We start from the raw sequence: 15,392 nt of genomic DNA, 5'->3' as shown, positions 1-15,392 counted from the left end.
ATTTTGCTTCTTCTCCCCTACACTGACATGTATAACAAATACAAAAGTAATAGCAGTAAGAACATGCTCTTCATCTTTATTTTTCTGGTAAAACTGTGAGAGTGACAAAGCCTGTAGTCTTTCACCCATCCTTTGGCTGAGACCTTTGCCAAAAATTGAAAATTTAGTTAAAAACAGTCATTCTCCTAAAAAAAAAAAAAAATTGCATGGAGTAGAGTACAATAAATTGTTCCCACTTTGCTCTAAAATGAATAGCAACTCCCAGGCAGCAACTGTAGAACAAAATCAAAAGCCAGGATGAAACAATTGCTGTCCAGGGCTGGCACTGTGCAATAGTGCAGCTCCATCCCAACACCTGAATGTGAAGAGAGACAAGGTTAAAGAGCTGCTCTCACCTGCCATCTCATCCTGGCTTTCATTGTGCAAAGCTTGTGACAAGAAAATACATTTATTTCAGAAGTAAACTTACTGGGGAGGGGGAGGAAGGAAAAAAAGGAGTAAGGCCATATATTTGCAACCCACATTCCAGGTAGCAAGAGCTCTGAGCACCCTGTGCCCTTAAGCTGTTCTCTGTTCATCTGAGCCAGCTCAACAGCGATTGCAGCAATAGCTGGGACCTGTGGCAGTAACCAGTCAGTATTTTGGCAAGGTCAACCCAAAATCTTAATGCAGGATTGCATTTATCCCTCATTTCTGGTAATCCTGAGCAAACAGTTTTCTTAGATATATTACTTGGTATCAAAGCTTCATACAAAATGGGAATGGGGTATTGTTCAATCAAAATAATCTTCTATATCAATATCTGGATTTAGGAGATCTTCACCATAGGCTGAAAGATCCATTTGATTTAAGATTAAGTTTTCAAAGGTTTCTTCCAAGTCCGTTTCACCGATCAGCACAGCTCCCATCATCCGCCCGTTCTGCATCACCACTTTGACGTACTCGTGTCCCTTGGTGCACCTCAGCATCAGCTCGTGGTCTGAGCCCAAGCCCTGAGCGTTGTACTTCCCCAGAACCACCACCTGGCAGGAGGGAAAGGAAAAAGCTCTCAGAAGAACAGTGCAGTGGTTTTTAGCATTTCTGCTGCTAACAGTTCTCGGCCTCAAAAGTGATGCAAACAGGAAATATTTGTCCCTAGGGTCCCTCCCCCACTAACACACAATGGACTCAAAAATCTTCCCCTTGAAATACACATTAGTACAAATGGAGAAAATCTAAGCTAGAATTAATTACTATATAAAGAAAGCTGTTTTCTCAATATTAAAGCACCTGCTCAGTGTCAGCAAGTGAATATAAGCATGTAGTATATGTTACTCAGTGGTTTACAACTATCAGACTGTACTGACCTTGTAATTGAAAAATTTTGTAATGTGAGCAAATAGTTCAAAGCTGAAATCCATATCAATAGATTCCCCCAAAGCATCTGCTGCCATGCACTTTGCTGCATACCATCCCATCTGCCGAGCTTGGGTCCACAGCCTCATCTGAAAGAGAAAATTGGGAAGATTTAAATCCCAAGACTGTCACTGTGCCATGACCACACTCACTGCTCTCCTCAGTGCATACTTTGTGTTTATAAGAGCTGGCCAGCTCTGTTTCCAGCCACCTCCACAAAGCTCAGTCATCAACCACCCAGGCTTACCCACTTGCTTAACCTTTCACTCCTTGGTGTGTGCACTTGTCTTGGGTTGCAATGCAAGATGCAACCAAAAGTATTCTAGTGCCATCTGTTGAAACTGGTTGGGGAGGTGTTTATCTCTTCCATGACTCATCCTCCCTTCAGGGAGATTTTTTCTGTTAGTGGGTCATTGAGTCTCACTGCATGACTGATAAAATTACATCATCCCCTTGGGAGATGCTCCACCCAGGGAGAGGAGCCAAGCATTCCTACCTGGATAAAATCTGAGATTCAGAACACCAGCACAGCCTGTTTGCACTGGATTCCCAGAGGAAGACCAGACCCATCTCACCACCACTGGACCTTCAGAGAAAACTATCCCCTTCTACAGGAGCATCTCTGCTCCAACAGAGCCACATCTGTCACTCCAGAAGGACTTAACTGCACTGCTACCAGCACCCTGACCCACAGGGTGTCAGGCTGTATTCTGCCTCTGTCAGTGTTTTCTTTCTTGTTTGATTGCTTTTTGTACAACTACATTTTTATTTTTAATATTCCTAGTAAACAACTGTTATTCCTATCCCCGTATCTTTGCCTGAAAGCCCCTAAATTTCAAAACTATACTAATTTGGAGGGAGGGGGTTTACATTCCCCATTCCAAGGACAGGTTTTTCCTGGCAGACACCTCTTTCCAAACCACGACAGCAGTGGTGTGCACCTCCCTGTGGCTCACACACACTGGATGTACCTGGTGCCACACGGGGCTCGGCTCCCACGCTGCTGTGCAGATGTCTCCAGCTGCATACACATCTGGCAGTGACGTGTGCATGTGCTTGTCCACCTTCAGTCCTCCATCTTCACCCACGGCAAACTGAGGGGTTTGCACACACCAGCAGTGAAACAAACAGGTCACCAAGTCATTCACCTTCCTCCACCTTAAGCAATCAGCTGTTCTTTTATTCTTTTGTTATTTTATTATTATGAGAATATCCCAAGTGGCAAGGCCTCCATGAAGGTACAAAGCATTACTGTTGTTATTATTTCTAGAGCACAGCACAGGTTTTTAAAGGACTGTTACTGATACCTAGGCAGGGAAGTCACAGGGCTTGCCAAATTCCAAATCACACTGTTTGTTACAGGGACACCCAGTCCTAAGAGATCACACTGCATTTCTGCCAAGGCAAGAAAATACCATTGCAAAAACTTCATTCCTGATCTAAGCATGGGCCTGGAAATACCTCACAGCTCAACATCAGATCTGTGTTTTCAGCATTTTCCTCTTTAACTAGAGCACAGCCTTTTATTCCCTTATCAGATAGCACCACTTAACCCAAAATATCCCAATGTCCTGGTTTTGTCTGGGATCATTTTTAGTAGCAGCTTGTATGGGACTGTTTGTTGGATTTGTGATGAAAACAGTGTTAATAACCCAGGGATGTTTTATTTGTTGCTGAGCAGAAACTGAACACAGAAACAAAATTATCTCAAGGTGTGGAAATTCACGTGGCAGTTCTGAACTCCAGAATCACCATCCTCATTTGGGTGCTGGCTCAGGGTGTCTTCCCTCAATAAACACAAGCACCTTGACAGCTCAGTGTCCCAGATGAAAAATATTGGAAATAGTTGCTTCCTTTCCAGGAGCAAATGTCAAGATTAATAAGGTAAGAACATCCTACAGAACTAACATGGAAATTATTATGTATTTTTGCCACATTAGCCAATTATACCACATATATTATAGGCAAATATATATATATATTAGTTTTTCTCTTTGCATAGACTTAATACTGCATATATACTGTGTCTGCACACCTGGAGAACAACAAAATAAACCAAGACCACAAATCAAATACAGTTGTATCATGTTGGATTTCTCAGTATCAACCTGCCTTATTTTGAGATGGTGCACAGTATTTAAATCTTCAGCAATCCATGTTTCATGTCAGAACAGAAGCATAAACCAGCTGAAAAAGTTTCTTTCAACTTACTTGAAAAGCTCCAAAAGAAATCTGTATACTTACATTATTGCCATCAAGAAAGGGTTCAACATTTGGTACAACTCCAGTTGCACTGACAATGAAATTGCATCCATAAATTTTTCCATTAGTTAATTCCACATATACAGGCCACAGCACTGAAAAAGGGGAAAATTTTGTCCTGAGAATGTAACCAACAGAAGTTATTTTATTAATTACATCTTACGATAAGATATGAAAGAAAAAAAAACCCACAAAACCTTTGAGGTAACTGAATAGGTAAAGAAAGATTAAAATTAAAAAGGAAAAAATTATCAGAGATTACCTCTAACTTTTCTTACCATCGCTCAGAACTAGAGAAAAAAATTATTTTGGATCTCAGCTCCAACTCCTACTAATAACTGTCTTCAGAATTTTCCTAAATTAAAGCCCTCATTTGTAGGGAGGTAAAACTGTGTCCTGTGGGCTGTCCTCTCAAGTATGCAATTGCCAAATATTCTTTTATGTAGAAATTTAAAGATGCACAGAAGTGCCTCAAAAACAACAAAAACAAAAAAAGCACAGATTTGACTTACGCTCAAAGTAAGTGATTACTAAAATAGTATTTTAAATACTCATTTTATTAGGTGGAAATTATAGGTATAATTATTTATTTTAAAAAAGGAATATTTTCAGCTACTTTGAAGGTTTACTTCAGTTTTGATACAAAACGTTGGTGGGATTTTTCTTGTTTTAACTTCACTATTAAAATATTACTTAAATGGATTTTGTTGAGGATGTATTCTGCACACAGGATTTTGGTTACTTTGTGGAAAAAAGTGTCTGACCCGTAAGATTTTGTAATTTATTTGTAGCCCATAAATTTGATTACTGTAAACTGCTACACCTCAATTTATAGAGATAAAAGATTGATTTTTCAAATCTGTATTTGCTTTAAAACAGCAAACAAGATCAAACATGCTCCAGCACAGATTCATCTTCAATTTCTTATCAGCACAGGCACTCACCCTCATCTGCTTCTACATTTTTCTCTCCTTTAGGAAAAGTCAAGGAAGTTCGTTGCAGCTGGATAAATTCTTGCTGTGAGTGTATTTTCTTTACTTCACACAGTATTTCAATATGTACTTTATGAGAAAACTAAAGAAAAATTGATAAAATTTTAAACATCATGATTAGCAATCACAAGATTGATAATAGCACGGATATCTTCACCTAAATTGGTATTACTAAACTGGAAAAACCCCCCACCATATATCCCAGCTCACTAACTGGATTTCCACACTTTCCTCTTTTTGGCACAGATCTAACCATGGCCAATGGCAATTTACCTGCTTTTTCAGCAGGTATCTGATGTTCCTTGAAAGTTTGTAACAATTAAGATTTTTCTGGCATGCCTAAGCTTACAGGAAGAGAGTTCAAACCTTATGAGAACAGAATAAAGTAAACTCTTCTGTCTTTCAGGATTGCAAATGCTTTGTTTTCTATCATGAATTAAATATTTGTAACTTTATGTTAATAACTTAATATTAACTTATGTTAATAACTATAATAATAACTTTATGTTTTAATCACTGTAAAAAGAAAACATACTCTATACCATCAACTCACATTTCAAGCATATTCTGAGCTCAAGCCAGAAGTTGGAAAGTTACCTGTTTCTCTAAATTGTTTTGTGATTTTGGGTCTTGTTTTTTTCTCCACTACACAAATACAGTTCCACAGCCTTCAACAGCCAAACCACCACTGATAAAGCTGCTAAATATCCTAAACATCCTTTAGCTGGTCTATGACTGATCACCCTGGACAGGTCATTTTTTAAATGCAAAACGGAAACAAACACCTAACAGCTAAGCAATTCATAAATGAAAAAATAAATTAAATGTGAGGATTTCTGCTTTATTGCCAACATAGAACTCTTCACAGTGCTCATGCCCACAACATTTAAATAAATCTGACAGCAAGGTTATACCCATACCTCCTTAGTCCCTTTTAGGTGTAAGCCCTCGTGCCAGTCAGGGCCCAAGGCACTGCCCAGCTTGTCAGATGCTCCTGTAGCTCTTCCTTTTTCCTCAGTTCCTAAAGGAAAGAGATGCAGTATATCAGATTTAGTGTGCATACTTCCTTGTCCTCAGAACTCAGCACAAGGATTCTCAATTCATTGAAAAATACCATCTGGCTGTGAAAGAGGAAAGTGCAATATCCTTATTCTTCCTGCCTGATGTCTAGAATCATGCTCTGCTTTTTGTTATGATTTTGTCACACATGTTTGTGTGATGTTTGTTCATGCAGACCTTATTTCTGAGGCTGCAGTTTCACTCCACCTGTAATAATGTTCTGTGCAGTTTCATCTGCTCCTCCAATATTTTACTGTGTGACAGCTCCTTCCTATCTAATGGTGAGATAGTTCACACCAAAACATTACAGAAAATGGAACAAGTTCTTCAGCAGAAGGAATACAGGGAATTAATATAAATTTGGCACAAATGTAAGCACTTTTTTAGTTTGCAAGAAACTCTATTACATTCTGTCTACATAAATTCGGGATGGGGTTTGACATTGCTTTTTTACTCTCAGTTTTTGAAGAAGGAAATGTCATTAATGATAACAGTAAGCCTTATTCCAGGCTGCTAAACTGACTGATTTTAAGACTATCTTTAATATGAAATGCTGCTGCAGTGTCAGGAAACAAACCCCCATACCTTCCAGTGTGTACTTGGTTCTTTTACACTCGATTGGAGTCTCTCGGCTTTCAGCAGTGAGCTTTGGGAGGAGGAATTCAGCTGCTCCTGCATCAAAGAAAGTGTTCCCAATGGCTTTGTCTTTGATAGCCCAGATTACTTCACAGCCTTGAATTTCATACCTGGGGACATTTAAACAAGGGATAAAGTGACAGGCTGCCTGAAAAGGATCTGACTGGTAGCAACACAAGCAGAACTGTGTCAAGTTTCCTTCCAGAAGCCAGAACTAGAGGATCCAAGATTTTCCAACCTATCAAATCTACTTCTAAATATTTACTTAAGGAACTCATTAAAAAATATCTCTTCCAGTTGACAAGCCATACTTTCTCACCAACACAACCTTGACTGAACTGGAGTAGGGGTTAGGGGGCAGGTCAAATTTATATTACTAATAATTAGTATTTCTTGCTCCCTGTTATGAAAAAGAAGTGCATTTCTGCCAGACTCCCACTGTTAACAACAAGCATTTGGATCTTGTTTGCACTATGTGGAACATGAACTGTACATCCTTGATATCTGTGTCAAAGCTTCTTCTGGAGCTTTCCTAAGAATGTGTCAGTAAAAACCACTGTGTTGCAAAAAAAAACCCCTCTAATCAGTTTTGCTACTACATGCTCTAAGAGATACAGTTTTATAAGTCAACCTTCTCCCAAACCCATGTATACCAGATTTAGCATTGCATTGTTAAAGATTTTATTTGATTATGTATTTTTGTTCACTTACACTAATTCAAGGGCAATCCCACCATTTCCTACTACCACTATTCTCTCAGCTTGAGCCAAATTCTTCTGAAAAGCCTGCATTAAGAAAGGAAAAATGTCAATTAGAACTTAAAGCATGTTCCCTCACACTGATCAACTATATACTTTTCAGTATTTTCTTGCTCTTGATTTTCTCCGGCTACTGACACACATATAGCTAGGCTAAGACCTGTAAGAGAAGCTCTTGTAACAAACAACAATTTCAGTTTCATTTCAGATTATTTGAAAATGTAACTCCTTTTTTTAACCTCAAGGTCCAGCTTCATTTGATGAATGGCAGTTCCATGTTATGGAGAAGCAGTTCTCACCCTGCATCTTCTAAATTCTGAAGACCTATATAGCAGTGAAACTTCACCTTTGCCTTCCAAGCTTAATTTTTAGTCCATTAAGTCATTTCTCAGGTGAAAATTTTCTTTGACTATATGTAATTTTTTTCTGTACAAAGAGAAGAAGCTACATAATAAAAAGTAATCCCTTCAGTAGCTTTCCACTGCAAGAAGCAGCCCTTTGTACCAGGTACCACACACACCTTCCCAGGGAAATTTCTACTGGTGCCTACTTAGTATTTATAATTTCCCTTTGGATTCTGCCTGGAGGGTGAAAAAATATTGCTTATTCCATATTATCCTGTTTGAAATAATGTGTATGAGCTATCTATAAACTTAACAAATATATTGGCTAATTATTTTAGTAGCATTATAAGGCTGTTTTTCTTCTAGTGAAAATGTTCGTATTTAAGAATATATCCTAACAAACATTATTTTCTGTTTCTCCATTTCACTCCACAATAATTCTGGTATTTTGCACCAGGTGCAGGAATATATTACACATTTTTAAGTCCAAACCACATTTACCTGTGCACTGTCAGTATCCCGGATTCCTAATACATAAGGGTTCCCTTCAACAATTAATTTTGGTTTGGCTCCAGCACACAGGCAAAGCTTTTCATATAGGTATTCTTTCCCATCTTCAGTGTAAATTTTCTGTTAACAATGAAGAGAAAAGAAAAAATCAATTTATCTAGGAGAATTCATCTAAATCAAGCCATCTAAGAGAACTTTCCTTAATGCCACAGTAATTTGCAGACACTAAAAGCTGTTAGGGGCTCCTTAAGGAGCAAGCCTTCATACTCTTACTGCCTGTGTGTCATTTATTCCCATCACACTCACCACAAATATGTGACCAATAAAATGGGAAGTGTACACAGTGCACTCGAAGCAAGATCAATTTTACCACTTGGTGGCACTTTGTACTCACTGGCTGTGCCAAAAGAGTTCTGTTTTCTAGGTGACAAATGTCCCTCAGGTCCCAGGAACAGAACTGTGCACTACTGTACATTAGCAGCTGAAAATCTCATTCAAAACATTTCAACAGCAGTAGCTCTGAGTTAACCAGGAACAGGATAGGACAAAGTTTAGAAAGACTGCAAATCTGGTCTTTGCTGAAGAAAAAGTGGAGCTACCAAACAAGCTGCATCATTCTGAGAAAGAAGATCTTAAATTTTAACATTTTATGACATTGTTTGTCGTTCTGCAAACTAGAAGCTGAATAGTTTAAAGTGGTTTTGGGCAAAAGATCCTCCAAATCCACAGACATTAATTATTTATGTCCATCAAGACCTATATTAAAAGCCTATCTTAGTAATGATGTAAGAAAACCATTGGATTCAGAATGTTAGCAGAATCTACCTGAAATTACATGTCCAAAACTTAAAAGTGAGCAAACCCAGTTTTGGGTGTGAATGGGAGTTTCTCATACATGCTGAAGTGAAAAATAATATGTTGACACAGAGCTAACAAGGGTGTGTACATGCTGTCCATTGCTCATATTTGCAAGTTATTTCCTGCTAAACAGAAGGAAGAAAATGTGGAAATGTTGGTTCTTTCAAGATTTATTTTGTCCTCTGTATATATTTCTACTTGATAAACAGTGTTAAGCAGTAAGTGAAATTAGATTAGGAAATATTTTCTTGTAATTTTGGTAACATCAATTCAATAACCAAAATGTTCTTGAACAAAATTTCTCACCCAAAACATTCAGCTACTTCTTAAGTTATTTTTTTATAGACATAACTTGAAAAACCAAATAAAAAAGAAAACCTTAGCTTACATGTTCATCACTTTTTAACTGTTTTACTCCAGACTGTATAACTCTAATATTAGGATACCGTTTTTCTAATAGGGAACTTGGTTGCTCTTCAACATCAAATTCCTCAAGTGTTTTGGAGACCTGTAGGAGAAAAAAAAAAAAAGATATTTAAAAATATGGATCATTTATCCATCTCTTTTTCTAAAGCTTTTGACAGAAGATGGTGTGTTCATTTCCAGTAAAAAAGTCACAACATAAAGCCCATATTGTCTGAAAATGTGTTATTATGTAACCGCTAAACGTTCCTTTTTCAATACAGAATCTTTTCATGCCTGTCCCTGGTTAAAGAGTCAAAGTACTACATTTTAATCCTAAAGATAGAGATTAAGCAGAAATGGAGAACCCTGACAGTTGTTCTAACTGCTACAATGTTTATTCCATAAAGAAATCTATTATCAGAGTTGTTAACACTGCTTTTTAATTTATTTGATGTAGTGTTGAAATCCTAAAAAAATCCGGTTTTTCTCTTTTTTGTAACTTTGATAAAACAACTCATCCAGAGCCACTATCTGGTATTTCAGAGACCTTGGGGGAAAAGGACAGCATCAAACAGAAAACCAACACAAACAAAATAAAAACCCCAAAGAGGCAAACCAAAACTTGAAAACCATTCAAATCAGTGATGACAATTTTGTGTTTTTTCCAAAAGAGAGTGTCTGCAGGGAAACATCCAGGCCTGCTACTTTATTGAATATCCAGAATTTGGAACACAGCTAGGAACCAGAAGCCACATCATGCTTGGAATTCAGAGAGGAATTAAGATGCTTACGTCCAAAACTTAGACACTGCTGCCTTCAAACACTGCTTAGTTATTCCCTTATTCTTCAGATACGTAAATTCCCACTGATGTAAATTACAGATTTTACATCTCTGCACTGTGCAAATGTTTATTGGACACTGATGGCACTGCTGTCTGCACTTTCAGGAGGCATTCTTTACTTGGGTGTTACTCCAACAATCTCACAGAGGGCTCTCAGCCTCAGCTTAATGACTGTGAAAAAGGCATATTGTATATGTGGCTCTACGCAGATATTTACTATATGTAATCTGATAGAAAAGTTATACTATATTAACATTAGAATAATGTAGTGAATGTAGTTTTGTAATTAACAATGTTATAGTACAATAGAAGCTGTGTATGTGTGTTATATTTTTTTGCTCAAGAAGAAAAATTCCTCAGCAGAGAGATAACATTCACAGAGGCCCCTAAACCTTACAGAGGCCTCTAAACCTTCTAGTGAAGAAGAATTTATGGCCTCTTATCCACAGAACCTAACTTTCTCAAGGACGTATGCTCTCATGCGTTCTTTTAATTAACAGAAAGCTTTTGTGACAAGAAACAGCTGAAAATTACTCGTTTTACGTAAGATATGAATAGTCATAAACTGGAGGCTTAAAAAAGAAGACTTCTCTTTGTTCGGGGCCCTTCTCCTTCCTAGCCTTTGTCTGGGAGGGAGGGGGGACAAAAGCCTGGGCTACCTTCTTTGCTCTTGTTGTCTCATTATTTGTCCTGTCTCTGAAAACTTTTTTTAAACTTTTATTATTGTATTAATATTTTTGTAACCAATTTTTATTCTTTATTAAATATTCATAAATTTAAAAAAACGAGTGATTGGCGTTTATCACAATGACCCTCCTAGCCACAAATCTGAATTCCTGCATGCATTTGATTTTCTTTTTCCAACCAGCAAGAAAGATGTCACTGAATCAGCAGCTCCTGGAGTAGATAAAGCTCAAAGCAATTTCCCAGAAGGCTATCCCTTCTTTTGCTACTTGTCAGAAGGCTGTTTCTGCCCCAAATTCAAACATGAGCAAGACTGTGATACCATTTCAGTGCTTAAAAGAGGTCACTCACTAATAGAGCAGTGAAATAAAGCTTCAGTAACTCTGAACACACTTCAACCATGTAAGTACCTGGTTTGACCTTTGCTTGAAGGGTTATATATTATATATTCATCAGTTACTAATCATTATAAAATAACTCATTAGTCTAACTAACACCAGTACAAAATAGCTCATCAGTCCTTCTAACACCACTGCAATCACACTAATATGACAACAAGCTCAAAGTTATGAGCATTTTTCACCACTGAGTTCTAAATTATCTGCACATATAAACTCTGAACACGTCTTACTGTAAGAAAAATGAAGTATCTCTTACCTGCTTGAAATTAGTTACAGCTTTTATAACTGGGGAAGCTGTCATTAAAAAAATGTCTTCTGTTGGGAATTCTGCAGCCAGCTTGTAAAGAAACAGAAACCACGATGAGAGTCATCATCAGACTTTAACACAATAAAACTACTGGTGAAAAGCAGTACATCTTAATACATTACTTTGATTTTGTAGAATCCTATTGAATAAACACTACTTCAGGATTAAAGAAGGATAAGGACTGAAGAGAATTTGGAGACACAACATTTATTTCAATCACACATAAATATACCTTCAAGAACTCCACAATATTCCAAAGGCCATCTGATGGATCAGACTATGACCGTGTGATTTCTGGGGACATTTCTGGTTGGTGGATACACTTTTTATTTTTACTGCACAGCAGTGACTAATTGCTTACAGCTTTCATCTTCACAGAGGAACTGCTGCTTTCTCCTGCATATTTTATACCCTGTTCAGTAAACTGATCATCTTCGGGGTACTTTTAAGGAACGCAAGACTTACAAAGGCCCAAGCCAAAGGGAGAAACTCCCATTTGAAATGTGCATTGCTCAGCAAGGTGACAGCAGAGCAAGACAAGGGTGATGTTGGGGGGAAGGGATGACAGCCAGAGGGACCCTGACATCCCCAGAGAACACATGCATGCAAACAGGGTCTGTTTGCTGCTCTGCAGCCCTAACAGATGAAATATTCTTCATCAAACTTACACCCACCTAAGTTCATTCTACAGGTACAGAATTATCTCCAGTTACCTTTGCTTTAAATCCATCAAAACCCTTGAGACCAAGAAAGAGATTAATTTATTTTTAGAGCTTGGGCTCACAGAGAGCTGGATGAAGCATACAGCTCTAAAACATGGAGCCTATAAAAGCTGAGCAGTATTGATAATAAAGAAGATATCACAGCTCAGCTACAGCTCAGTCCTTTATGGAGTAATTCCTGCAGGGATCCTGAAGTCCCTGACCTCTGGACCAGGGCACAGAGTGCCACCTTTCTGCAATTAAGTTTTAACTCTCTTTTTATAAAGCGTTTCATAAACGGCTTCAAAATAACCTTATCAAGTTAGAACCTCTTGAGACGTATTTCTACACAGATAAACATCGTCATATTACAACAACACTGCCCTGGGGCTGCGTTTGGTTTGTGTTTTCTCAAACGAGACGAATTATTTTTAAGGAATGGGGATTAGGAGAGTGTAGGACAGAGTCTGAGACTACTGTACACATGCGAATATTTATGCAATTGCTGTGCAGATCTGTTTCTATGACAGGACAGGCTGATCCTGACGGGGTTTATGTCTCTAAGTGAGCGCGGTCACGGCCAGCAGCGCCGCCGGGTTCCACCCGCTCACAGCCGGTGCAGGGCCGCCAAGGGCCCCGGCACGCCGAGGCTTCGCCGTGAGGCCGGGGAGCCTCCGCGATCGGTGTTCGCGGCGGGCAGGGCGGGGAGCGGGGGCAGGAGGAGCCCCGTTACCTGCTCGGCGCAGGTGACCCCCGCGATGCCGCCGCCCACCACCGCGAACCGGGCCCGCGCCGCGCCGCCCGGCCCCGCCATCGCCGCAGCCCCGGGCCCGCCTACGGCGAGCGGCAGCGCCCACACTTTCTCTCCTCCCCGCGGAGGGCGGGAGCCATCGTGCAGGCACCGAGGCGGCTTTTCCCCGCCGATCCGGTGTTCCCGTAACGCGTGTGCAGTATCTGCTGAACGTCTCCGTGCAAATGACGGGGATCCAACCCCATCTTGCGCATCCGTTCCGGGATCGAGCCGCAGGCCAGCCCGAGACTCCCCCATTCCGTATTGCGGGGAAATCCCGTCCGGGTTTTCCCGCATTCCGTATTCTAGGGAAAGCCAGTCCGGGTTTTCCCCGATGCCACACCCCGGGCCCTATCCCGGTAAACTTTATGGCAGTGACCGCTGTTTCTGTTTCTCCTCATATTGTTCCATATTAGCCAGCTTCTTATATAATATGAAAAGCAGCAAGGTTTGCTCAGTTTATTGAGTGAGACTCAGAGCGGGGTTTAGTGAAATTCCTGCCTAAATCAATGTCTACGGCAGCCCCAGATATGGTCAGTGAGGATGAGGAGGGGCTGGACAGCCCCAGGTGTGGTCAGTGAGGGTGAGGAGGGGCTGGACAGCCCCAGGTGTGGTCAGTGAGGGTGAGAAGGGGCTGGACAGCCCCAGGTGCGGTCAGTGAGGATGAGGAGGATTGGGACAGCCCCAGGTGTGGTCAGTGAGGATGAGGAGGGGCCGGACAGCCCCAGGTGTGGTCAGTGAGGATGAGGAGGGGCCGGACAGCCCCAGGTGTGGTCAGTGAGGATGAGGAGGGGCTGGACAGCCCCAGGTGTGGTCAGTGAGGATGAGGAGGATTGGGACAGCCCCAGGTGTGGTCAGTGAGGATGAGGAGGGGCCGGACAGCCCCAGATGTGGTCAGTGAGGGTGAGGAGGGGCTGGACAGTCCAAAGTGTGGTCAGTGAGGGTGAGGAGAGGCTGGACAGCCCCAGGTGTGGTCAGTGAGGATGAGGAGAGGCCGGACAGTCCCAGGTGGGGTCAGTGAGGATGAGGAGAGGCCGGACAGTCCCAGGTGGGGTCAGTGAGGATGAGGAGTAGGTGTGGCAGCCCCAGATGTGGTCAGTGAGGATGAGGAGTAGGTGTGGCAGCCCCAGATGTGGTCAGTGAGGATGAGTGTGGCAGCCCCAGATGTGGTCAGTGAGGGTGAGGAGAGGCAGGTCCTGCTCAGGGCTGCTTTCAGGGGAGGTTCTGGGCCCTCTGGAGTGGGCAATCTCTGGGGATCTCTCAAAGGACACCAGTGACAGCGTTTGCAGGAGCAGGGGAACTCCTGGATACTCCCGGAGCATTGCTGCAGGATGTGCAAAGGACAAGCCCAGTGCCACAGGCAGCCCAGGAGAGGGAGCAGAGCACCTGAGCAGGTGGGGCAGCGTGTGTGAGTGCAGGGAAGAGCTCTCTTCTTTCTCTTTTCAATTTCATATTTCCAGTTTTATCCCAGTGCCTTCAGTCCCATCCCAGTCCCTCCCTAGAGCATCCCAGTGACCCCTGAAAAAAGGAGTGTTTGAGGGGAAAACCTCATTTTGCCTTATTGTCTGTGTTTAAATTGGAGGGGATGCCCCTTCACCATGATTTTGAAGGGAGCAATTGAAGAAAAATCTGTCTTTTCCATGATTTAGGGGTATCAGTTGATGGGGAATTGTTATTTTCTAGTTTAAAGGGAAGGGGAATACCTTTATGATGCCATTTTAGCCCAAATTTGCAAAGCTGAATGTAACAAAATTGAAAGAAAACCCTGCTGTATAAAGTGAAAAGTTCTCAAAAAGCTAGCTGGCTACTCCAACTTGTCTACATGGTGCTGATCACCATGATAACTTCAGTTAACTTTAGTTAGATAACTAATGATCATTGCATTTTTGATGTCTTATAAGTTTCTTTTTACAGAGTTTGTTGCCAGCAATCTTACTGAAAGTTGTTCCCCACTGACCTTTTCCTCTTTCCCGGGGTATAATTTCTGGGGATCTCCCTGAAACCTGGTTGGTGGGAGGGATAAGCGTGGTAATCTGGGATATGTATATTTAGATGGGTTGTGGTAATACCTGGACTGTTACAGTGTGGTTTTGCTTTAGGTTCTTGGCCAGCCTTATGTTTTATGTGTGAGTTAGCAATCATAAGGGGTTTGCTTGAAATTATGGTTGTGCTTTAGGATTTGCTGAATGTCTTCCCTAGGCATATCCTCCCCCATTCCCTATAATGGTGCCTGTCTTTTTTTTGTATCAGCTTGTATTATATTTTGACTCGTACCCTAATTGCTATTCAATCGGTTATATGTCAATCCCTTTTACTTATTAGCTAGCCACTCCTCAGAGACTCTGCTATTGCTCCCAGGTGCCTATCTTCTCCCTAACCTCCCCCTTTTCCAAATGTCAATCCCCTGTATTCCTATCCCTCTCTCCAGAACCTATCCTGTCAGTCTTT

At 40.9% G+C, this 15,392-nt stretch overlaps 1 protein-coding gene across 1 annotated transcript; it reads right to left on the bottom strand.

The window, feature by feature from the left end:
* Positions 1 to 50: 50 nt before the first annotated feature.
* Positions 51 to 13,163, bottom strand: PYROXD1 (pyridine nucleotide-disulphide oxidoreductase domain 1). The gene is made up of 12 exons (XM_063395226.1): positions 12,888 to 13,163; positions 11,403 to 11,483; positions 9,203 to 9,322; positions 7,948 to 8,076; positions 7,056 to 7,129; positions 6,294 to 6,454; positions 5,570 to 5,670; positions 4,602 to 4,731; positions 3,640 to 3,752; positions 2,367 to 2,489; positions 1,347 to 1,484; positions 51 to 1,022 (listed from the first exon to the last, which is right to left on the bottom strand). The coding sequence occupies exons 1-12, from the start codon at positions 12,966 to 12,968 to the stop codon at positions 774 to 776; spliced, it is 1,500 nt and encodes a 499-aa protein (XP_063251296.1). The 5' UTR covers positions 12,969 to 13,163; the 3' UTR covers positions 51 to 773.
* Between the last annotated feature and the right edge of the window lie 2,229 nt (positions 13,164 to 15,392).

The sequence above is a fragment of the Prinia subflava genome, chromosome 4 (assembly GCF_021018805.1).
Source record: "Prinia subflava isolate CZ2003 ecotype Zambia chromosome 4, Cam_Psub_1.2, whole genome shotgun sequence".
NCBI classification, from domain to species: Eukaryota; Metazoa; Chordata; class Aves; order Passeriformes; family Cisticolidae; genus Prinia; species Prinia subflava.
Note: the sequence above shows the minus strand (reverse complement) of the source record. Positions and strands in the feature narration are given on the sequence as shown.

What these genes read in the sequence shown, in the direction of transcription:
- PYROXD1 (XM_063395226.1), bottom strand. Translation starts at nt 12,968, where the DNA reads ATGGCGGGGCCGGGCGGCGCGGCGCGGGCCCGGTTCGCGGTGGTGGGC. An exon ending in AGTTAAAAAGTGATGAACAT is followed by an intron (nt 8,077 to 9,202) that starts GTAAGCTAAGGT and finishes CATTGTTAACAG; the next exon opens with AAAATTTACACTGAAGATGG. An exon ending in CAAAATTTTTCAATTACAAG is followed by an intron (nt 1,023 to 1,346) that starts GTCAGTACAGTC and finishes CCCTCCTGCCAG; the next exon opens with GTGGTGGTTCTGGGGAAGTA.